We start from the raw sequence: 24,824 nt of genomic DNA on the forward strand, positions 1-24,824 counted from the left end.
GTGGTAGCGACGGTCGACAGCGACGACTACTCGATACGCAGTACGACTGTCGTACTATGTACATACATCTATACATACCACCTATTTTACGTATCTGATAAAGCACGCTCGGTCCCGCCATGAATTTTGCACAACACGACGCAATGTGTTCCGTGCCATCTTGTGACAGAATTATGCAATATGTCTGATACGAGCGATCTCTTTTCTTCGATTAGATGTGGGATGTTAACCTCTTGCGTTTCATATATTTGTTTAACAGCCATAGCAAACTATTCTAAACAATTTTCTATAAAAGATCAGATTCACATATTACCATAATATCAATGAATATATACCAAATAATACATTATTTTAATACATAAATATAATTCTTTTCTACACTTTTTAATAACAATTTATAACAACAACTAAATTGTTTCTCCGAAGATAAACTGTAAGTATCGTTTATATATGATGACACTCGAATGTAAATAGTTCAATATTTTTCAATATTATTTTTGGATAAGTTATGTAAAAGAGTTGTAAATTATTTAACCTATCTATTTATTCGTATATATATTAAATCAATAAATTCTTAATAATTATCAGCAATTGTATAATGTTACAATAATATTCTATTAGTTTTACTATCTCTAAAGAATACTGCCGTGCGATTAAAAAAGGCACTATGATTTTTTGATATTCCAATTTGTATATATTATTGGATTCATTTTAAAAAGCTCTATCACGAGTTATAAAAAAAGCAATAAGAAAAGATCTTATAAAACGTTATTCTTTTAAATATTACTTTTACATCTTCAAAGTCTCTACTATGAAGAAAAACAATTTGCATCAATATCTAAAAGGTAAGGTAATATTTTAAAAGTTATTGCTTTTTTTTTGTTATATGCTATTTAAAAAACTCGTCATACGAGTTTTAACAAGTGTAAATAATACCTCAGAAACTTTAAAGGCTTTTTTTAAAACTAATTCATAAAGATGTTACCTTTCATGATAGTACGGCAGAAAAAAAATAATACTGTTTATAATACTATTACAAATGGCACAGCAGAAATAACATCAGTCATGATAATAATTCTGACAAAATAACAGTTGTTAAAGAATAATATATAAAAAAATATAATTGCTATTTTAATATATAAAAATAAATTGTACTCTTCTCTTAAATTTAGTTTTTTCTTTTGCAGTCTTTTAAATTTTACTAACAACGTAGAATCTAGCAATATAGAATGATCATTTTTGATCTATATTGCGTAGAAAATATTATTTATATTAATAGAAAAAATAAACTATACATTAGCTGATTATGCACGAATTATAAATAGAAGAGATAGTTGCATAAACTTGAATCTGGTTCCATTTGAATATTTTGTCCAACGAGTGATACGAGTTTATGAGCATATTGACATGGAGCAGGCACTCTTATGGTACCAGGCCAGTTGTAATATAAATGACAAAGTTTATATGTAAAACGTTGTATGTGATCAGGCTTCATATTTGATCCATCATAAGCAACGATATAATGCGTTGGCGTTACAGTACCAGCACGTATACTTTGAGGTATAAGAAAAAAATCGTAAAAATTAGGTCTTGTTATAGAAAAATCGATGACAGTTCCAGATATAGGATTGATTAAATTTCCTTGCTACAAATTTTGAGAAAATTACGACATATTCTAGTTATAAGTTATGAAATTATTTTCACAACATTAGTTATTTTGATACTCACGTTTTCACAAAATAAACGAGTATTAATTCGCTTCTGTACAACAATTACACTGAGTTGTGGTTTGTAATCAGGATCTATATGCGTGAATGTTGCCAACAATTGTTTAACTTCATATTTGGCAATAGTGTCAATTTGTCCATCACCAACGCCATCACGATAAACAATTATACGATTCGGATTATTTCCATTACGCTGAAATAATGGCTTTCATGAAATTATCTAATATCACAAAAATAAATAAACATAATAAATTATGTGTAATATATATACGAGAATATAGAAAAAAGTTAGTAATAGATAGTAATTAAAAGTTGTAAAAAACATTCTTTTTTATATTAGATACCAAATGCATGCAATATATATATATATATACACACACACATATATATATATATACATATACACACATGTATATATATGCATTACTTTTTTAAACGCATTAATAGCTGAAATTAAGCAGATCTGTAATAAATCTATTATTTCTTGGTGTGCTCCTTGTAAACAGATCTTACTGTACCACGATGTTAATAATTTATCCATACTAGCTACAAAACCAGCTACACTTCCTCGTCTTCCTGTTCCAAAACCAGGATGATACACATCTATTCCACATACCATACATTTATCCTGTAAAATATTTTACTATTTACGCATGATTTTTTAAATATATTTAAAACATCTTATATATACACATACAAATGGAATGTTCACTGCCCAAAGAGCACCGCCTAGTTTACAATTCATTTGTAAAGCTATTTTCTGTGTTATACTTCTCAATTTATCAGGACGAGAGAGGGTCCTTGACATTATAACTTGCGATGGAATGGGTTTTTCTACGCAACACAATCTATATCAATATTAACACTTTAGTTCTATTAGCATTGATAATAACATTTCAGTCATAAAAAATTTGTGAAAGATATCTTACTTTTTAATTGCAGAATATCGATCAGTACGATTGCTGGGGAAAACAATAACCACCATTTCAATATCATCATTAATGATGTGACGAAGTTCACGTAAGTATGTATCAGTTCTATCATCTTTTAAAGAAATTTCGCGGGGACTGCTAATTTGTAGACCTAAATTTAATGAAATATCAAGGAGCATTTTGATGAATGCTGTAGTGTATTTTGTATCTCGCTGAGAATAAAAAATACACCAATTTGTCAAACTCGGCTGTAATGAGTTTTTTTTATTAAAAATTTTGCAGTAAATTATGTTGTAATAAATTTGTAGCAATCATACTCACAGCACGTAAAGCATGATTATTAACCATTTCAATATTCCATTCAGCATTTGGTTTTCCTTGTATCATCTTATTCTTACCAAAATATATACGTTCAGGCATTAGAACACGTCCTTTCAAATGAGTTAAATCATTATCGAGCTGTAAACCCCACGCAGATAATATTTCTTGTGTTACGCTATTTTTTTTTATTTCTTGTAAAAAATTCCTTATTATATCACGGCGACTGTTAGGAGAAACTTTTGTAATTGTATTAAGATCTTTCATAATTCTACAGTCTGATCTGATACTATCCGTTAATCCAGCGACATAACATAATTCAGGTACTAGAAGTGTAAGTTTTTCGTGTGTCTGAAAAAAATTCCTTTTATTGTCCAATTTTCTTATACTCGTAATTATTATAACAACAAGGAATATAAAATATCTAATAAATGAAAAATATATGTACCTGCCCAGTAGATAATTTTTCTTTAGAACGATGTACTAAAAGTGGCTGGGTTTTATCTTTAATTTCCAAACTCCAATGATTTTTATAATAATCTATTATAGTCGTTTTTATACCTTGTCTCTCAAATTGAAACATTGGATTTTTGTCCCATGCAATGTCATCAATACGATAAGTCTTATTATTATATCGAGTTAGAACACTAGACCCAACAACTTCCATTGTTATATAATCTTTGTAATGCTGTTGGTTCTTTTTATGAATTTCAATCCTAAAAAATAAATATTTATCTTCACATTATGTGAATATTACGTATATATATGTAATCTTTACAAAACTACATGTATAGTTTTGTAAGTTTTGTAATTTATATGATAGCTTAGTATATAAAATAGATAAAAAATAAAAAAATTCCTATAAATATATATTTAAAAATATCTAGAAGCTAAAAGAAAATTGTAACTTTATGATAGAACAGTATTATTTATATTTACTATTAATATTGTATTTGTAATAAAATATTTTTACATATATATATATAGGAATTTATTCTAATATCCTGTAAATATATATATATACACACATGCTCTTACATCAAATCTCGAACTGTTTCCATACGCATAACTCGATGTTTTGCATCAATGCAAAGTTTTAATCCACTTTCATATTCATTAATAGCTGTAACATAACCAGGCCACACTTCTAATTGGTGCTGTGGTACAGTATGAGCACATGCAGGATTAAAATTTTGTCTGCCGATACGAACTAAATTAAGAGCTCTCATAATACGTCCAAAAAGAACATTAAAAAATTGGACACTTTCACTCATCTTTTCTTTCTTTTTAAAAATAAGAGTAAGGATCACTGGAGACCCATCTAATGGATGATTAGATTTGTACACTATTTTCTGAAAGTATTTTCACATTTTATATATATTATTATATTTGAAATTGTAATTTTTAAGAGATTTTACCTCTTGTGGAAATTTGTGAGGTAAATATAAAAGAACTCCATCGAAACTTAAGGTGTGTCCAAGTTTAGCTGCATGCTGATTCAAAAGTTTTCTTCTCAGAGCTCTTGAATCAATATCAGGATTGAATTTAACTTCATATTGGAATAATCCCCTTCCTGGATCTAGTTTTAAATCGATGTAATTAGCAAATATATCTACCCTAAACATAAAATATAATAACTTGTAAAAGATAATGATTAATACCTTTATTAGTATAGATTTTTTAATAATGTAACAATATTTAAATAATAAATCAAATATTAAAAATACTTACACTTCTCCACTTGTACCTTGGCGGTTTATTACTTGTAATTCTTGGTTTGGGGTAGTAGTTGCAGGAGTAGTCTCATATACAGAAAGTTGAGATAACCTGCCTAATATTCCAGCATTATCACTACAAGAGGCTATTTGATCTTGTACTATGACAGCTTGTTTTTTATTACTTTGTTGTTTTTCTACAATAGATTCTTTTGTGTTAACCTGTTGTTCTGTCATCAAAGGTTGTCCAGATGTTCTATGCAGACATCAATATATATATATATACATATAATTATAATGTATCTCTCTCTCCCTAATTTTATTAATTAAAGAAAACTTACATGATCTTTTTAAATAAACCTAAAGGAGATGCTCTTCCTTTACCTATGGTAGGAAGAACCTCAAATAATGATGATTTTTCTTTTTCCTTTTCAATTTTTGTTGAGCTAAATAATAAAGCTTTTCCACGTCCCGTAAAAGGCAAAGTAGTATCTAATGCTTGTACCTGTGAAATTGATTCTTGCTGGTTTGTAATATTAGATGTATCTACAATGTTAGATTCATTTTCTACCAATTGTTCTCTTATCTTTTGCAAAAGCAGAGTACCTCTACCTATACCAGGTTTATTTCGTTCATCATCAGATTTGTCTGTCATTTTTTATTAGCTATAATTATCAAAAAAATATTAAATTAATTATAAGATAATATTTTGTATTAATATATAAAATATTTTTATAGCTTTTTATAGGATGTATACAAACATAAAGATTTATCAAATTTGTTATAATCTATTTAAAAATCTATTTATAAATTTAAAAGAAATTAATTTGCAAAATTAATTGTAAAAATAATTTTTAAAATTAATTTAAAAAGTAACACTTTTACACAATGTGTAATTGTTTTATATAATATTAATAAAAATAACTATCTTTTAATTTTAATGTTATATTTTATTTAAATTATAATTTAATTAAATTACAGAATAAAATATTAAGTAAATAATTTTCTCTTTTTTATTACTTCTAATTTCTATTATCTTCAATACAAAAGAATTTCACTGCTACAAAATTTATATAAATAGGTTATAAATATACACGTGTTCCCTATAAAATTTATTAACAACATGAAATATATCATAAAAATATAGAAAAAATAAAATATGAAATATTTATATTTATATTTTGGCTTTTTACATGTATTCAAAATAATTTAATAATCTGATTTGTATCCTTTCTTCTTAGTATATTATATAAAGTATAATCATACATTTTATATATATTAATAAATTACGAACATAAAATGTATATATTTTTATTTTACCAATAATAAAAGACTTTTATCTAAACTTTATCTTATAACAGAAAGAGGAAAATTTTTTAATTAAACTCTAACCTATTTAAACGAACTTACGCAATTTGTCCTTTCTATTGTTAATAGAACTTATCTTTATTTTCTTAAAATATCATTCAAAGATAACAAGAAACTGTAAAGAACCTTAATACATTGTATTAATTCATAATAGATCTTCTATATATTATATTTTTGACTTCTCGACTGTACTGCTATCTATAGATTTTTTTTTGGATCATGTATAAATTAACAATATAATGAACAGTTACTATGACTTTAAAAAAAGAAATAATAAAAATAAATAATAAAAATAATAAAAAACAAGAATATAAAATTAAAAAATATAAAAAATGTAAAAGATTATTTTATCTTATTTTACGACTATATACACATTAATTTATCTGACTTAAAATATTAGAAATATGTAACATACATACATACATACATACATACATACATACATACATACATACATACATACATACATACATATATATATATAAATTTCTTTATATTTTAAATAAATTAGAAAAATTAATGTTATGTATAATATATATATATATCTTTATAAAAAATGATACGAAATTATCTACCACTAAAAAAAGGGTTATTTATTTTATAAATAATTATTTGGTTGAAGCATTACAATATTATTTTTAATCGATCATTGATTGATTATACTGAGTCATCAAAATTTCTTTTTTATTATATTCATTAACAGAGATTTTGATTTGTTTACGCCTATGAATGATGACGAACATATATGGTTATCGTAAAAATTAACATAACGATAACAAGTTACATATAATGACTAGATAAGTTGGTTTTAGTTAAGATTAGTAAATCGAGTTTTACTTAGTCATAATGGCTACATGTACTTTATTTAAAAGTATATCACGTTTATCTTCCGTGAGATGGCAAATATCAGTAAGATTATCAAGTTAGATAAACATCTTTCTTATATTATTCATAAAATAATATAAAATTATATCATTTTAGATAAAACATTATTGTAATGCCACTAATGTTGTAAATGAACCACAATATGTTGGAATCAAAAACAATTTCACAAATCATTTGAAATTTATTAGCGCAGAAAATTATGAATCTATTCCTATATATAGAATCTTAGATCCAGCTGGACAAACACATTTTCTGGAAGAAAATAAGGTTTTCTAGAAATACATATATATGTATAGAATATCAATATATATAAATGTTTTTTTCTAAGATTTTTCCATTACAATTGAAATTTATAGCTTTATAGTATAAGATGAAATAATTGAAATATAAATTACAAGTGTATAATAAGAAATTTTTTTCCTATATTAAAGTTAGATGAAAAAACAATGATTAAAATTTATCGTGATATGATAACACTTACTATAATGGATAAAATTATGTATGAATCACAAAGACAAGGTCGTATATCTTTTTATATGACAAATACTGGAGAAGAAGCTGTCCAAATTGGTTCAGCCTCTGCATTATTGCTACAAGATACAATTTATGCACAATATAGGGAAGCTGGTAAGAATTTTTGTAACTAGTTTTATTTATATTTTAAAAATATTCATCTAATTTGAATATAGAATTTGAAAAATATATATTGTCAATTTACAGGAGTATTACTTTGGCGTGGCTTTCAATTCTCTAAATTTATGAATCAATGTTATGGCAATGTTGAAGATGAAGGAAAAGGAAGACAAATGCCCGTACATTATGGATCAAAAGATTTAAATTTTATGACTATATCATCTCCTTTAACAACTCAGTTGCCACAAGGTATTTAATCATATTAATATTAATTAAAATTATAAATTTCGTAAATCTATATTATTAATATTTTATAATGTTAAAACATATCTAGCTGTAGGTGCAGCATATGCATATAAAAGAGAAAAAAAACAAGCATGTGTAGTGTGTTATTTCGGAGAAGGTGCAGCCAGTGAAGGAGATGCTCATGCAGCTTTTAATTTTGCTGCTACTTTGTCATGTCCAATAATATTTTTGTGGTAAGTGCTAAAATTAATAATTATTTAATTTTAGTAATTTTACTCAAAATAATACAAAATACTTAATATATATATATATTTAATTAAGTCGTAACAATGGTTATGCTATCTCAACACCTGCACATGAACAATACAAAGGAGATGGTATTGCAGCAAAAGGTCCAGGTTATGGAATTAATACAATTCGAGTAGATGGGAATGATGTACTTGCTGTACATTATGCTACAAATGCAGCTCGTCAGTTTTGCATAAGTGAAGGAAAGCCTGTCTTAATAGAAGCAATGACCTATCGGTGTGAAAAGAAAACCATAATATATTTACTAGTAATTCATTCTAATAATTATAAATCTATGAAGTATTCATTATTTTTTTTTTCTTTAGTACTGGCCATCATAGTACATCTGATGATAGTACAGTGTATAGAACTAGCAAAGAAATTGCTCTTTGGAATCGTGTTGCACCAATTTCAAGATTTAAAAAATACATACAGTCCTTAGGTATTTGGAGTAAAGAACAGGATGATAACTTGCAAATAATTATAAAAAAAGAAATTTTGGATGCTTTTACTGAAGCAGAGAAAAAACATAAACCTCATTGGAAAGAAATGTTTACAGATACTTACTTTAAAATGCCAGACCATATAAGGTATAACCTGTTACATAGTATATATTAGATAGAAAGAATGAATTTTTCCTTGAGATTTTTATTTGTTCACATTTTATATTTCAGAGATCAAATGTGTTCTATGGAAGAACATCTCGCGACATACCATGAGCATTATCCATTGAAAATATTTCAATCATAAATTACTTTTTAATTAAATAGATATTCATTTATTTTTATAATTATATATTTTATTATTTTTTAATACATGTAATGAAAATAGTAATAATAACAAATATAACATTTTTTATTTTGATAATATTATGTGATAACTATAAGATTATGAAATATTATGATGTTATGAAATAAAATAGAAAAATTGTTATTATAGTACAGTAGGTTAAAGGTTATAGAAAGAAAGGTTATATGAAATGCAACATATAATTTTATATTTATAATTATAATTTAATTATATCAATTATAGAAACTAATTTTTTAAAGAAAACAAAACTAATACATTTATGTACTTTTATTATTTATTTATATTATCTTTATTTGGTTATATTGTTAGCAATTTCTTTGTATTTTTCCATTCTAAATTCTTTTCTTGCAGCGCTAAGCAAGATATTATGGAGCAAATTATGTTCATTTGGATTACTTTGTTCTATGCTTGGATATATATTTCCTATTATTTAAAAATTATATTATTATTAAAAAGAATTATAAGAATTAATAAGAAAAATTATAGAAATTAAAGTTACCTCTAAGTTCTAAAACAGCTCTTGCATAAACGTTGTCTGGGTATATGTACGGTGCTTTATGAAGTTTTGTAAAAGAAACTGCGTAGTCCTTGTACCTTGGTGCAAGAACTTTAAAAAGTTTATGTACAAGTTGTTTTTCAAGAATCCAGAAATCTGCCACTTGCATTGTTTCTTTGTGATCTGGGCCATAACGAATTGCTTCTGATATCAACTATATATAATATACAAAACATCACTTTAATTATATATACTAAATTACTTTTTGCAAAATATTGTGTTAAATATGCTATAAAAAAGTATATATAAAGCAGAATTAATATAAAATATAAATAAAAAATAAACACATACACGTTCAACATAACCTCTTGTTTCATCAGCTCGACTATAATTTAATTCGATTCTTTCATATTTTAATAATGCTGTTAAAGTTTTTTGAATTTTTCGAATTCTTCCTAATGGACCATCTGCGTTTCTTAATTTACGTCTTGGTTTTACATTATATCTTAATTTGGAAACTAATTTTTCGACATTAGCTTGATTCATCTTTTAACTCCTGTAGTGACTTCGCAATGGACTGAAGTCCACTGCGGAATATTCGAAATAATTATTATAGTTAGTGAATAAAAAAAAAAACTTCGAATATTATAATATAATAAATATATTATTAATAAATTATATATTTCATAGATTTAAGACGTTTCCTAGTCAATAATATGCAGAATAATCGTCTAATATTTTTGAAGCATTCGGCGACTTTTTTCAATAATCATAATTATAAAAATATAGTCAAATATATATAACGATTGAAACTGAAACTTTAATAAGGTACTTTTAATAAAATAAAAAATTATTTTCTCTTATATTAATTTTGTTATTAAAATTCAAGATATCACTTCAAATACATATCTACATTTATCTTAACGTATTTTTATTATTTTAATAATTATAAGTAAAGTAGATCATGAAAAGTATTTTTTTTGGAAGTAATTTTGTTTCTTATATTTCTGAAATTTCCAGTAAATACGAATTATATTAATTATATTTTTTTCATTTTATAAAAGATTTTTTCAATGAGCACAATCAAATCTCGCATTAAATTAGGAAGAAAGTTTAGTGTTATAATTTTATTTTTATTTTATATATTACAATAACATATGATACATTAAAGATAACAACAGTGCATTATGATCCACTTCCTATAAGTGAAGTGCAGCTTATAACCACAGTTGTAAATATTTATACATGAAAATTTGATCTCTATCTCATGATATCAGTGACGGTGCTTTGACACATTAAATGTTATCATTTATAGTTTATTTAAAAATGCAAGATGAATAAAAAATAGGATGAAACGTTCAAATCCTTCACTCTATCATTATGTATTAAAAATTACATCTGAAGATAAAATGTTTATACATTATCATTGCACTAGTTCAAAAACTGAACTACACACAGTTTTACACAATTTTCTAAATATGTAACTAAACAAATGCAATTATGGAATTTAGAGCTTAAGAATTTAAAATATAAGATATACAGTTAATTTACATGTTTGGTCAATATATTTTTGTGATGTTTGCAATTAATGATACTATTATGTTGATAAATAGTTGAATGCAGAAGTCAATGCACAATTACTTTAATGATAAATTATGTAATTATTTATCGCTGCACAGGGGGAGCTATTGGAAGACCAGAGGCACTAACATTAGAGATGGCAGAATTAGGTCCTAGAAGAACCTGTTTTTGTTGTGCACGCTGAACTTCTTCCATTTGAGCACGCTCTACTTCAAAGAATACAGGTGCGAACAAAATAGCAGATGAACTGAACAAGAGCCATGTTGCTGAACATGAAAATGTATATAAACCTAAAATCAAATTAAAATTTTTAGATCGAACTTCTTTAATCAATCATATTAAATATTAATCGATCAATGATAAGCAAATGACATTAAAATTTATGTTATACTTATAACAAACCTTTGATGCAAGTACATAGGCAAGATCCAACATTATATCCAACTTTGCGAACATTTTCTGGAAACATTTCTGTAAGTCCTAACAATCTTTCCGAAAAGCTTTCATCCTAAATAAAATGAAATCATTGATGTTGTAATACTTAACGTATTGAAATTTTTTCATTTAATATAATATATTATTTTATATAATACTTATTATCATTATAAAATTATATTAAAAATATAGGATTATTAAGCAGACCTAAACTAGAAACTTTGATGGAAAATATTTAGCGAGTGTACTGGAAATGAGATTATAACAGTTCATATGGGATTATTTTTTAAATTAAATATCATAGATAAATAGCAGAAAATAAGTACCTCCTCATCGTCTTCTTCGTCGGGAAGAAGAGATTTCACTTCTGGAGAGCGTGCGTCGCTGCTACCCATACCGCTGTCCAGCTGGTCTATTTCTTCGATTGAAGCCATATACGTGGTTAATACAAAATTAATATATAAAATAAACCAGTCTACTCAAGTTTTGAAGAAAATAATTAGTAAATCTCCGCCTCTCAACCTCGACAAAGTACTACTGTATAAGTAAAAGCAACTCTCGGTCACGTTTACTAGTACTGCATTAATTTTGATAGGAGGAGAATATGCCGGTACAACGTGATTCAAGTTCAACCGCGCGCGATATAAATATTTTTTCGAATAATATTGATATTGATAATAAATAAATTAATTAAACTACTTACGTGTTCGTTATGAAAATTATTCTAAAAAGGCTGATATATATATACGTATATCGGTAACACACTATTTTAACAATAAATAGTTAAAGTATGTATATGATTCGTATAATGGTCACTTTATTTTACGATTCACTGAATTTTATGTCAAATGAGAAACGTTTTAATATCAGAATTAGATTTGTAGTTAGTAAAAATGTATATATTGCATGTATTTATTATATCATCGAAATTAATCGGATAAAGTTATTTTCATTCTAAGAAACGAGCAAGGTCGCATTCGCAGAGAATTAAGGCATATTTCAAATTTACGAAAATGTTCGCCATTAAGTGATTTGAAAGAAAATACCAATCACTAACATTTCGCTAAACATATAACCATTAAAATGCTACAAATAGATAACTTATATAATCATTCTTGATCATTATTGGTCATTAGAAAATCTAATGAAAACAAACACACAATATATATAAAAACGACTTGTACTTCTATGATAAATATATAATTGAATATTTTTGGGTTTGTTCATAGGTTTTTTAAATATTGATGTAAATCATATTAAGGAAAAAGGAGAAGGATTTTTTAACAAGATGAATACATTTTTTATAAAGCATGAAACAGCGATATTGTGTTTATTTCTTATATCTGAAATATTTAAATTTTATAATTTTTTCAATACAATATTTTAACATTGATATTTTGTTTATTTACAGATATTTTGACATAGCACATTTTCAAATCTATTTTTCTCTATTAATTAATATATACATTATTTTTTATGTAGGGTCAAGTAATATGCTTTATGCAAAAAAACATTCATTTATTGTGTTAATGATAAAAAATTCTTATCACGTTTGAAAAATATGATTATTAAAAGACATAAAAAATTATCTGTATTTCTAAATATAAAGCAAATAAACAAAATATTTTGTATATATATTTAGAGCTAATAAGTGATGATAATTTCCTTTTCTGGAAATGTTATATATCACATTGTCCAATTTGGTACATATAGTACCTAATATTTAAAGAATATACTTTGTACAATTAATCTATACATTGCTATCTACTTGTGATAATATGAGAATATCACAGCTTTTTTCAACAAACGTTCTTACAGTCATTGAGATCTAACTTTTATAAAGATTTAATAATATATATATATATAATGCAATATAATTTTTTTTAATGATATATAATGATTACTAAATATACTTTCCAATAATATAGAATCCGCGCTTGTTTTTAATATTTGCAGTTATATAATAATTGTATCTTTAATATATATGAAATAGTTGTTACAAATACTCATTTATAGAAACAGAACGTTCAATCGTCAAATCAATACTGTTTTTAATGTAATATTTTTTAAGAATATGCAGAAATAGATTTAAAAATATTCATTTTTCGAAAGCATATATCAATGTAACAATCTTGATTTTTCCTCTTCAGTTATCTTTGTTCAATGAAGGGACTTCAGTATTTAAAATTCTATTTCGATTCTTCTTTAATGAATTACTTGTAAAGTAAATAGATTAATTCTAGATATTTTTTCTATTTACTTTTTTTTTTATCCAAAAATCTAAATGCCATAAGTTCAATTATTACAATTACTCCCTTCATTAAGCTTTAAAAAATCGCACGACTCGAACAACATACTGTTTACATATAGGACATTCGGACATTCGTTTTCCACAATTAATACAACAGGCCATATGACCACATTCTAAAATAACACATTCTATAGGCGCATCCCAGCAAATTTTACAAATATCTTCTTTATCCATGTTATCTATGTCTATGAATATATTTGTAGTTATTATTGTTTGCTTCAATGTTTCATGTATATTTTTTAATTGCAAATATATTAAATATTACCTGCCCTTGCTTGATTATGTTCCTCCCATAATCTAGATGCTCTGTCCAACAATTCACACCTTTCAACACAACCTTTAAAGTCAACACGATTTGTTATTAAAAGAGTTTTTAATTGTTTCACACTTAAGTGTTCCAATTGTGATAATTCATTTATATCTGATAGCTTGACAAGACCTGACCACTGTTTCAACAAAATGTTTTTTAATCTTAATATTAGATATAATTAAGAAAATATGATATATAAATTAGTAAAACATACCACAGGAATTTCTGTTAACATAGCCGATTGTTTTATATCTAATGTTTCTGAATCTTCATCTTGTTCAGTAACTAAAGGCTCTGGTCCACTATCTGGACTACAATCACCTGCCGATATTTCTTCTATCTCTATGTTATTAACTGTTACGTATTCTGATTCAAACTCTATGTTTCTTTCCTCATTCATTGCATTTGTATGATTTTCTAATTGTATTGGTGTCTCAGGTAATGTACTACTTGTAGAACTTGTTTGACTATTAATAATAAATAAATTATTAACAACACATGTAATAATTCATTAATATATAAATCTTTTTACTTCACTTGGTCTAAAAATATAATACATACGGTAGTTCTTCTGTTAGTGTACTTGGCCTTATTGTAGGTTTCTTTTCATCTATTAAATTATCTGCTGAACCATTTGCATATATCAATAATAAATTTACCAAGTCTTCTTTTTCTATGATAATAATAATAATAATAATGAATTTTTATATATATAAAAAGAATACGTATATAGTATAAATAGAAATCAATATTTGTATATATTAAATATTTATTATATTTAATACATACCTACACATCCTTTGATAGATACTTTTTTTGCAATAAGATATTGGCGTAGATCTCTAGAGCGCATTTGCATAATCTGACTACGAATAAGCGGTCTTCTAGCTAACATACCACAATTTTCACAATTAAATGTTTTGTCAATACGCTTTATGAGGCACTCGGAGCAAAAATACCTTAGACAGCCTGTACATTGTTTCTAAAACATAAAAATTAATATGACAGTTTGAAGTTTAGATTTTTATTTTTTTTTATAAGAAAGTAACACTTGAGAAAAAGGAAATATATCAAGCAAAAGCGTTAATAGTATTTTTGAAATTATATAATGACACAATCATTAATTATATCTTAATCAAAATTAATTTCTATATATTTTTCTTTCTAATAAATACTTACTCTTCGTTTAAATAAATTAAATTTTGTTTTGCATGCTTCACAAGCCATCTTTATATGATTTAATTGTCTAAAGTTTACGTTTTTCGAAATTTGTCGGTTATGACATGACCAAGGTTGCCGTGTTGGCAAATGTATCACTAAATCTAGTGATTTCGATAGTTTCTGGATTTGCTGAAATTGTTGACGGTTATAAAAATGAACAATTACGTGATATAATCATCAAAGAGATTTGCGCATTTCGTTTGAAACTTATTAATCGAACGAAGAGAACTGATGTTTCCTATACTAATAATAATATAATATATCGCTTCTAGCGATATCTATCTCTCCTCTTCATATCTGTCTTCTGAAACGAGCATGACAACGATAAGGTAATGAGTCACATTGGGAATAACTATTAACGTTTTTCAATAAACATTTATAACTACTTTCTTTTTCTATTTTTAATATATTATTTACTCGATCAAGTATTAACTGCACGCAATACGCGTATTGTTTTGACTCCATGTTCACCCACTAAAACGTACATTTTGACACTGAGTGAGTTCTTTCTTGTTCTTCCTGTCCTATGTCCACCTACCCTACCACCATACATTGACGTCATTGTTTGTCACTGCTCATTTTACTCATTTCACTATTATGTAAGCGTCAAGTAATATTCAATATTATTTCAGACATTAATCAAATTGCTACCTATATAATATATTTATTATTTAAAAAAAACAAATAATTTTATTTATAAACGTAAATATATTATTTCCACGAAACTCGAAAGAAATATGTGTTATATCGATATTATGCATATATCGACGTTTACGTCGATTAAAAAAACAATAAATTAGTTTGTTAATTTATTATTAAAAAACTACGAATAATCATCTTGAAATTATAGAATTTAAATAGAATTAAAAATTAAACACACGTATAATTTTTATTTATTTTTTCTATCTACGTATCACGAATAAAAGAAACAACTAAATAAAAAGACAATTGCTCTATCTGTAGGTATATGTAAGAAATTAACCAATCACCGTAGATATTAGAAAAAAGTTGTAGGACTCTCTATAAAAAGAATAACCTGTGGCGTTCAATCTTAATGCAATCACAGATAATATGTTACTTGTATAATTGTTTGTAATCTTCTATAGAGGTTAATATACACAGAAAATTGTATTAATCCTTTCGTTATGTCAGTGAAACAGCTGCCATTATACGGGGTGTCAAAACGCGAACGTGCACTTCACAAATGAGAACATATTCGTGTTTTTTATCACGAACCGAACGTATATTTCACCGCTGACAGGTCACGTCATATAAATTATTGGTTTCTTATTCAAGTTGCATCGAACTATGTAATATAACCAAAGTTATAAATCAATACGAAATTTTAATGGATGACTCACTGAAAATCACCGGTAAGATACAACGAACATGCGATATTGAATAACTATAATCATTGTTGGCAACGAAAGATTTAATGATATTCTTAACTTATCTCACACGTTTATAATAATTATCAGTCTATTGATACACGTTGTAAATGATATTTGATCTATATATATTATCTCGATAGATTTAAAATAGCATTATCTCGATTGATTTTTTTTTTAGAGATTAGAGGGCTTATATTTTTATTATGTTAAAAATATGACGTGTATATGAAGTATATATATATATATAAAATATATATTTTAATATATTTTAAATACTATGACACATAAAATATATTTAAATATATTTTAAATAATATGACATGAAATATATTTCAATATATTTTAAATAATATGACATAAAATATATAATACAGTTTTGATTTAAAAAACGATGCATAATTTTTACGTTTATATATATATATATATAAACATACGCTATTTGGCAATTATTTAAATAATGCGATATTACAATGGTAAAATTCAAATTGATAAATATACTATAAAATAATATAATATATTATAAATACTATGAAATTTACATTGGTAAAAATATTATCACGATTTATGTATAAATTAATATTATAATAATATTACAATATTACAATACAATATATCGTACTACTATATTTTTTATTCTATATTTGTTAGATAATATTACATGGACGGATGCATCGTGTGTTTCGAATTTTGTTTCGGTAACCTTTCGACGACATCTTCCTCGACGTCTCTCGAAATTTGATTCCACTTATCGTTATTTTCTGTATCGTCGTTCTCATGAACGGAATCTTTCCTATAACATGTAATAGAATATACACTAATATAAATAGGATATATAAACGATAGAAAATTAGTGTTATTTTGATTAATCGATTCGATTGTTAACTAACGTGTACTTATTAATAGAGGGCAGGAACAACGATTTAGGACAATCTTTGAAATACGGCCAACACTCCCCGTGTAATTTCCCTCTATTTTCAGCTTCCACGTATTCGTTGAGAATATTTGCAAATGGCGACTTGCTAGCCCTAAAAAATGAAAAACGTTAGATAGAAAAAAAGTCAATCGATAGATAGAAAAGCGATCTTACGTGAGAAATAGTTTCAACATTTCGCCGATCAGGCCGAAATTGTTGAGAGGATGACCATGAACTTCACAGATCGCTCGCAATAAGCAAGCTTTTCCATTTAAACCCAAAGTGCTTAACATATCCTCGGCTGTGCCGTAAAGAAGAGCTCTTTCACCACCGTGAAACGCATCTTTTGGAATTTCTATGGTGTCCCTTTTGTGAAGTCTTCGTTTTATGAAGGCAGCTATGAAATCTGCCATAATCATGCCAGCTTTTCGACCGCGGGCACTTCTATCGAATGCCGATGGCAAAGCACCATAAGGATTTTCATTATCTGTTAGGCCTAATTTATCGAAGTCGACTGTAAAAAAGGGAAATGTAATCATTCTAGCATATGTACATGTCATATGAGCCGTTCATTTGTCAAAGTGATATATTTCATAAAACAAAAAATCGAATAAATTTATATACACTGTTTTTTAAAAATTTCTTATAAAATATACATCGTAGAATGTATGTAGCTTTCGTGTAACATCTGTAATGCATAAAATTATCATTAATTTTAAGTTAATAATAATTAAAAATTAAGTAATAAATTATTTATTAATCAACTTATTTATTAGTCACCGATACAAAGCTCTTGTCATTTAGTAATGTCGAATGTGATTATCAATTTAAATATATATAAAAAATTAAGTACCGATCAAGTGCTTCGGTAGTAAAATTTTCAAAAGTTCAAAAAATAGAATTAATTGCTTTGACCTGTGAACGGTTCATGTCATGATCGTTAAAAAGTTTTACTCACTCGTAAAAGGAAGACTAATAGTCATATTGCTCAAAAAGCCGTAAGGTGGATATCTAACGAAGGGTAGTGCCAATGTAGGTGTAATCGTCATTACCGTGCCAGGTGGTAAAGCTATGCGACCGTCGTTCGTTATCCAAAGGACTCTTTTTTGTCGATGATGATTGCCATCGCCGTACTCGTTTCCAGAACTGGAATACGATCGTTTTAAAACGAGTAGACCGAGCAATAGTACAAGAGTCTTCCTCGTCATATCGACCCTTTGCCAAATTCTGTAATAGAAACTTTTCTTCTTAATTTTAATTTTAATATCATTCTCGATTTTACGAAGAGCATGCTGAATATAAATCGTGATTTAGAACTTCGAAAAATAGTTACATTTGATTACGATAAATAAACAAATGTATTCATTCATTCAAATGGAAAGAAAGCGGGTTGAATGAAGAGACGCTTAAAGTGACTACGCGTTACGAGAGAGACATTCATTACTTTTACAGCTAAAATGCATACTCACGTTTAACGTTTAAATTACAATCACGATTTATAACACGACTTACGAATTCGATCAGTTCGTATCTAAAGAAGCATTCGTTATTTGCGTTTCTGAACGTTACAATAAATCGATTGTTATAACGTGACGAGAATTATAATGCTTTCATTTGTAATACTTTCGAATTTTTTCCTCTACTTATAAATTAGATGAAATCTTGAAAAAAGAAAAAAAAAAAAGAAAAACAAGGAACGAGAATGATGAATAGTGAAGTTAAAAGTATTCTTGTTTTTAAATATGTTTCCTTTTTATTTTTCTTTAATTACCTAATTCTAAGCTATCTCTGACGTATGACGATGTGTTTATGAAATTAATCAATAAATGTCTAACGTTTGATGGTTCCAAGAAAACAATAATCGTCATGATTGATCTACGAGCGTGTTTTTTTGTCACTCTTAGTACTGTAAGCGTACCTTACGAGTATAACTAGTCGAGCGAGTGACCAGTTTGCGGACGCAAAGTCGCTTCGATGTAACAGTATGTAATAGCCTGCGAAATCATAGCCGAGAGTGACCAGGCCAGTGGGATTCGCCCTAGAAAGAAGTCCAGGTGTACTTTATGCCCGGAAAAATTTGTTCGTGCTGTAAAAGCTTAACGTTACATGTTTACAATATATGGATATCACATCAATGTATCCATTAACAGATTAATCGTTTCGAAAGTGATCGGTGACCGATAATCGAGTATCGACAATAGTAACTTTCATTGGAGTTGTTTACTACGTTTCTTTAGATTATAAAAATTCTTGACAATTATTCATTATTATTATTCAATCATCATCATTATTATTTGCTTAATATATAATTTATATAAAAATCGTTAACGTTGCTAAGATTTTCGATGATTAAGTTAATATATTATGACCGCCATAATGATTATCAGGGAGGGACGAACAAATAAATATATTGTTATATTTTGGTGCAATCCAATATTATCATTCAATTCAGTATTCTATTGTTCTCTTTAATACGTGGTACGGCGTGGGTAGAAAATTTGTTAAAATACGCTTGACGATGAATGTGTTCTGTTCTCATTTGGTGTCAACCTAGGGGAAACCCTTTACTCGTACGAAGACGCTGCGTGCGAAGACGACGTGACCGTCGATATAACGGCCATCACCGAACTCGGCGAGAAAGACCGCGAGGAAAAAGTAAGAGGAGGATAAGGAGGAGGAGTAAGAGGAGGAAGTAGTGAAGAGTCGAACGAGCACCGCAAGAATACAAATTCCAACGACCTGCATATTTCGACGTATCTTCTTGAATTGGGCCGGTACTAAACGAATCGAACGACTTTGCAATTAAGTATTCGTGAATCGATGCTTATTTTTGGCTGGACACCGTTAAGTCTTGATTCTTGAATATAAAACCGGGTCAAATACAGTTTTTTATTTTCTTTTTCTTTTGCGTTAGCACTATCATCGTTCTTTCCTTTTTGTCTACGTGGCTAAATTTACGTATTACTAAATTATTTCCAAATCTAATATTTCTCGTTTTTTTTTTTTAGATATAACATTTATAGGCAGGCATGTATCTGTAGATCGAGTTATTTCGTTATGGGGTTTCGCTATGGCATAATCTGTGCCTCGAATTTAGCGCTGATGCGCCGTAATAGCGCACATGAATAATACTACTATGCGATATGATGGTATATAATTACGGTTGCGATGGTATGATGATTCAAACCGCGGGTGAAAGATATCTACCAGTACACGAATTTAAGTCAAGTTAATAGATTTAAGAACGGTTTGATTTATATCTGGAGAAGGAAAAAGAAAAAGGATGGAAAAGATACAAAAGGGCTACAGCCGCAGTTATAATGAAATGAAATATTTTTAAATGGATGTTAAAGTTCTGTTTTCTTTTTTATTTTTTTTTCCTGTTACGATCGATAACGGTATTTGTTCGAGCCACTCGAATATCGGTACCCGATCCAAATATCACGAGGACAGCCTGTTTGTTTTACGATCGAAGGTGAATCGAAGCCAAAAGAAACGTTGAAAATTTCCTCCGAAGTTGCAGTGTAATAAAAAAGAAAAAAAAAAAAAAGAAACGTATATTATGCAAACTTATTATTACATCCTGTTGAAAGTTACAAGCGTGGATGAATGTACGCAATATATATTATGGAAGAGTAACGAACTGGTTGGCTAACTCGCAAGATGGAAGTTTTGCTTATCTATTCGCATTATTTCTAGATATATGGACGTATTTTATCTATCGAATATTGATATATCTACATGAACTATCTATTTTATATATCTTCGTATCGGAATTCGAATTCATTCCTGACCCAGTGCCTCCCTTATATTCGGTTAACCGTTAGCCAATTGTGTTACCAGTATAGTTTGACAAATTGCAAATGAACTTCATGAATTTTTTATGACATTTTGCATTTGGGATTCGACAATTTTTTGATTGGCAAAATTTTCTATAGATTTGTTCGTAGATAGGTCCTTAACTGTTCATAATTAGGCTTATAAATAAATCTAATCTACTATAGAAATATTATGAAAGTTATTCGGTGTTGAAAACGATTCGCTGTCGAGTAAATATGTATGTACATTGCACAAGCTATTCTTCATTACGAATTCGGCTGAACTCGTCTTTATACAGAACGAATTACTACTTAGAAAACGTGATTCGAATTAGGAGTTTTTATACATATATACGTGATAAGCATTTCGTGTAACAAAATTATGCTTGAACAAGATTTTTGGAGAAAATAAGTATTTGACCTCGAATCAGTTACATACCAATTCATTCTTCCTTCTTCGCGTATAATAGTAAATTTTAGGTGAAAGTATTTTTTAGAATCTTATGAAATTTGTTATCGATTTTATATTACAATCACTGACTTATGATTTAATAATGAAATAGTTATATAATAAGTTATTATAATAATAAATATATAATATGTTAAATGTAATGATTAAAATAAACACCTTCTATGATTTAGTATAGTAAGTGTTAAAGTGTAATGATTAAAATAAACACCTATGTTACATGTTTCATACTGATATGAATCGTTTGCGTTTTATGCTTTAATGCTGCGATCATGCAACGTCAGAATTTCACGCGTTGTTTGATACAGGTTTTACTATGTATGGTAAAGCATAACAATGTCGTTGTACTGCATAAGGATAATCTAATTACATTTACTATTCATTTCTATATTTCCCTTTCGATTGATACTTTTCTTTGAGCTTCGATTTCTTTGTAAGTCAGATCATACTTTGTCGGTAAACAGAGAGAACGTTTATATTGTTTCAAAAATATAAAATCGATTACGGAATCGTAACATGATAAAAAGATCTATTTAATTATACTTTAGCTAGTAGTGAAACAAATTATGAATGAAAAATGTGTTCTCCAAAGGAAAAAAAAAAAAAAGCAAGAAACATAACTGTAAAAATCTGTCGTTAGTTAGGATCACACGATTTATAAGTTTAAAGTACGATTATTGATCTTCGTTTACTATGATCGATACTAGTTGTCCTTGAACTTCTGAAAAAGGAGATAAGAAAAAACGTAGCCTTCACGTGCGCGTTAAATGCTTTTAAACGTTGCTAAATTTAAAAAAATGAAAAATCGAGTTTATTGAACCACTGATGAGTATTATCCATGTCGGTAAATCTATGTCATTCTAAAATGAGTTTTTCATATCGTGAAGAAATGCGTATGTCCTTATCGAAAGAGTGACCGGTTAATTACGTGTTTCTTATTTACGATTCAAGGAGTAGTCATTAGCGTCGCGTGGCGCGAACGACCACACACGATACAAAATTGTGAAGTAACTTTTTCTAAGATACACGACGATTGAAATTGATCGACCCGCTACTTTGGGTTCAAACTTCAAAATATTATGCGACGTCTGCAATCATTATTTGTCGATATTTACAATGACAGTGATGTTCACCTTGAACTATTTTGGAGGCTTCATTCGATACATTCGCTAAAGAACCGGAAAGTTTAGTTTTTGAGTTTAAATATTTCTTCGAGATAATCTTAATGGTTATTTTATCTTTCTCTTCCACGCGCATACCTGGACTACTTAAAACGTGCGTACATATTCATGTCCACGTGGTCTGCTTAATGTCTATCGCGCTCTCCTCACGCAGTATCAAAAATGTAGAAATGTATAAAAATTATACTAGTCGATTATAAAAAATGTTACATACGATACAAAAATATCTATTAAATCAGAATATCGTAGACGTCGATCAATGTATACATAGCCATATATATCTACCTATCTGTTTTCGTAAATTCACGTGGTGAGACTAACGCAATGAAAATTTTCTGCCGTACGGACGATCTCGTCCTTACGTCATCTTATACACGTAATATAGATGATAATGGAGATGAACTTCCGTCGGAGTGATGACCGCAACAAGTTTACATTCTTACCGCTATAAGAACGCTGACAAATTGGCGGACATACCTTTAGCATGAAGTAATATCAAATTTTTCGCCGAGTCGTTGAAGAGCCTTGGCGTGATGTTTGTAACTATCTGGGCTAATTTTGATGCACACTGGTTAACAGGGCTATGGCATAATTGTTCGCACGCGGCGGCTGCCTAACGCAGACCGCTTCTATTTCGTCCCGGTGATATATCACTGTGGTAATGTGACTCTGTCTTTGATCACGAGATCTCCCCATGGAAAAATTTCGTTCGAGTGTTTAACACGTGCACTCGCGTGTGTTTTATATCTGTATGTTCTTTTAAGCTAGCCGTTTAAATATTTCTTTTGGAAAAGGTCGAAGAAAATATATTGTAAATGAGTAAAAAATCTATATGAAAATCGATCGATCTTACTTGTCGATCACTAATGTAAATCTCATGTCGATTATCTCGAGTCGTTGCTCTGTCGATCGCGAACGGAAAGATACAACGGCACTCTCGTGCCTTTTACAGATCTATTCTCAAAGTCTTCTCTTTGATCGAAGTGTTTTACTTTGAAAATTTCTTGATCGAATTCAATGATAATGTCGTTAGCGATATTACAAAGCAACCGTCGGAAAATACAAATAAAAGATCGTTATCCGCAGATGATGAGAATGACGACGCCAAGCAACGTAGTTTCACGAATAATGTCAATTTTCAGACTGACCGCGCTTTATTCGCGCACTTGACGTCTTCCGCGTTGCATATACGAGTCGGTACGAGTAGGTACCGATCCGCGGCGAACGTTCTCCCACTCCAGCTGCCCTCTACCCCCACTACCACATCCTTTCAGATGGTCACGCACTCGAGCCTCGGATGTATTCGAATACCTTCCCTTCTCCTCCGCTGCTTCGCCGATCATTTTTGACTTTACTTTTTATAAAAACCGTTAAACGTTAACCTTTCTTAAAAGATACAAAGTGATATGTAGAATGAAACGTAGGTATGCCTTGTATAATAATAATTAATTGATACAAATTGAAAGTAAACGAGATTAAGAATCGTTGATATCGTATCGATCGTATTGATCGTATTTTAATATTATATAGATGTAACATGATAGGGATCATGAGAAATTTGTAATATTTAGAAAATATTAAAATGATCTTTTTTAATCGAGGGGAAAGGAAGAAAAAAGAACAAAGGGGGGAAGAACGATTCGGTATTTAGTTCGAAGTCGATCGTCGAAATATTAAAATTCACAACATGCTTTATTTGTAAATCTGCGAATTAAACAATATTTTTAATACAATACCACTAATCCTAAAATTATTTTTAAAGAGTCCGCGCGATTG

The 24,824-nt window shown here is 28.1% G+C and overlaps 6 protein-coding genes and 2 long non-coding RNA genes across 14 annotated transcripts in view; 3 read left to right on the forward strand and 5 right to left on the reverse strand.

Annotated features, from left to right (window-relative positions):
- Positions 1–38: 38 nt before the first annotated feature.
- On the forward strand, positions 39–4,703 carry LOC127061517 (uncharacterized). The gene is made up of 2 exons (XR_007780879.1): positions 39–433; positions 2,670–4,703. It is a non-coding gene; the product is annotated as an uncharacterized LOC127061517 (long non-coding RNA).
- LOC127061505 (protein argonaute-3) lies at positions 443–6,266 on the reverse strand. The gene is made up of 12 exons (XM_050988468.1): positions 6,103–6,266; positions 5,034–5,357; positions 4,709–4,948; positions 4,396–4,594; positions 4,016–4,329; positions 3,426–3,693; positions 2,981–3,328; positions 2,657–2,907; positions 2,425–2,575; positions 2,155–2,355; positions 1,729–1,920; positions 443–1,645 (listed from the first exon to the last, which is right to left on the reverse strand). The coding sequence occupies exons 2-12, from the start codon at positions 5,345–5,347 to the stop codon at positions 1,316–1,318; spliced, it is 2,808 nt and encodes a 935-aa protein (XP_050844425.1). The 5' UTR covers positions 5,348–5,357; positions 6,103–6,266; the 3' UTR covers positions 443–1,315.
- A 541-nt stretch (positions 6,267–6,807) lies between these two features.
- LOC127061508 (2-oxoisovalerate dehydrogenase subunit alpha, mitochondrial) lies at positions 6,808–8,966 on the forward strand. Its single transcript, XM_050988481.1, has 8 exons — positions 6,808–6,969; positions 7,042–7,212; positions 7,377–7,572; positions 7,666–7,827; positions 7,913–8,057; positions 8,146–8,349; positions 8,439–8,702; positions 8,787–8,966. The coding sequence occupies exons 1-8, from the start codon at positions 6,907–6,909 to the stop codon at positions 8,860–8,862; spliced, it is 1,281 nt and encodes a 426-aa protein (XP_050844438.1). The 5' UTR covers positions 6,808–6,906; the 3' UTR covers positions 8,863–8,966.
- Positions 8,967–9,104: 138 nt separating this feature from the next.
- Positions 9,105–10,009, reverse strand: LOC127061512 (39S ribosomal protein L17, mitochondrial). The gene is made up of 3 exons (XM_050988485.1): positions 9,770–10,009; positions 9,422–9,632; positions 9,105–9,345 (listed from the first exon to the last, which is right to left on the reverse strand). Exons 1-3 carry the CDS (start codon positions 9,962–9,964, stop codon positions 9,212–9,214), a joined length of 540 nt encoding a protein of 179 aa, XP_050844442.1. The 5' UTR covers positions 9,965–10,009; the 3' UTR covers positions 9,105–9,211.
- Positions 10,010–10,530: 521 nt separating this feature from the next.
- On the reverse strand, positions 10,531–12,021 carry LOC127061513 (mitochondrial import receptor subunit TOM22 homolog). The gene is made up of 3 exons (XM_050988486.1): positions 11,761–12,021; positions 11,402–11,507; positions 10,531–11,289 (listed from the first exon to the last, which is right to left on the reverse strand). Exons 1-3 carry the CDS (start codon positions 11,866–11,868, stop codon positions 11,084–11,086), a joined length of 420 nt encoding a protein of 139 aa, XP_050844443.1. The 5' UTR covers positions 11,869–12,021; the 3' UTR covers positions 10,531–11,083.
- Positions 12,022–12,833: 812 nt separating this feature from the next.
- Positions 12,834–15,927, reverse strand: LOC127072342 (E3 ubiquitin-protein ligase RNF34). 5 transcript variants are annotated; one of them, XM_051012711.1, is made up of 7 exons: positions 15,694–15,927; positions 15,235–15,405; positions 14,845–15,037; positions 14,617–14,728; positions 14,270–14,522; positions 14,011–14,191; positions 12,835–13,930 (listed from the first exon to the last, which is right to left on the reverse strand). In XM_051012711.1, exons 1-7 carry the CDS (start codon positions 15,739–15,741, stop codon positions 13,755–13,757), a joined length of 1,134 nt encoding a protein of 377 aa, XP_050868668.1. In that variant the 5' UTR covers positions 15,742–15,927; the 3' UTR covers positions 12,835–13,754. The 5 variants fall into 5 exon arrangements, with proteins under 5 accessions (XP_050868705.1, XP_050868668.1, XP_050868686.1 ...); XM_051012729.1 differs by having other exon boundaries at positions 12,837–13,930; positions 15,235–15,580; positions 15,694–15,912; XM_051012720.1 differs by having other exon boundaries at positions 12,837–13,930; positions 15,235–15,580; positions 15,663–15,912.
- Positions 15,928–16,085: 158 nt separating this feature from the next.
- Positions 16,086–21,130, forward strand: LOC127072358 (uncharacterized). The gene is made up of 2 exons (XR_007785350.1): positions 16,086–16,649; positions 17,316–21,130. It is a non-coding gene; the product is annotated as an uncharacterized LOC127072358 (long non-coding RNA).
- A 3,591-nt stretch (positions 21,131–24,721) lies between these two features.
- Positions 24,722–24,824, reverse strand: part of LOC127072718 (homeobox protein AKR-like) — a 47,671-nt gene continuing 47,568 nt past the window's right edge. For all 3 annotated transcript variants that reach the window (XM_051013359.1, XM_051013358.1, XM_051013357.1), the window contains one exon: positions 24,722–24,824. This exon is cut by the window's right edge and continues 8,192 nt beyond it. The gene's annotated coding sequence lies outside the window, so the exon portion shown is untranslated.

This window comes from Vespula vulgaris, chromosome 2, assembly GCF_905475345.1.
Source record: "Vespula vulgaris chromosome 2, iyVesVulg1.1, whole genome shotgun sequence".
Lineage (NCBI taxonomy): Eukaryota > Metazoa > Arthropoda > Insecta > Hymenoptera > Vespidae > Vespula > Vespula vulgaris.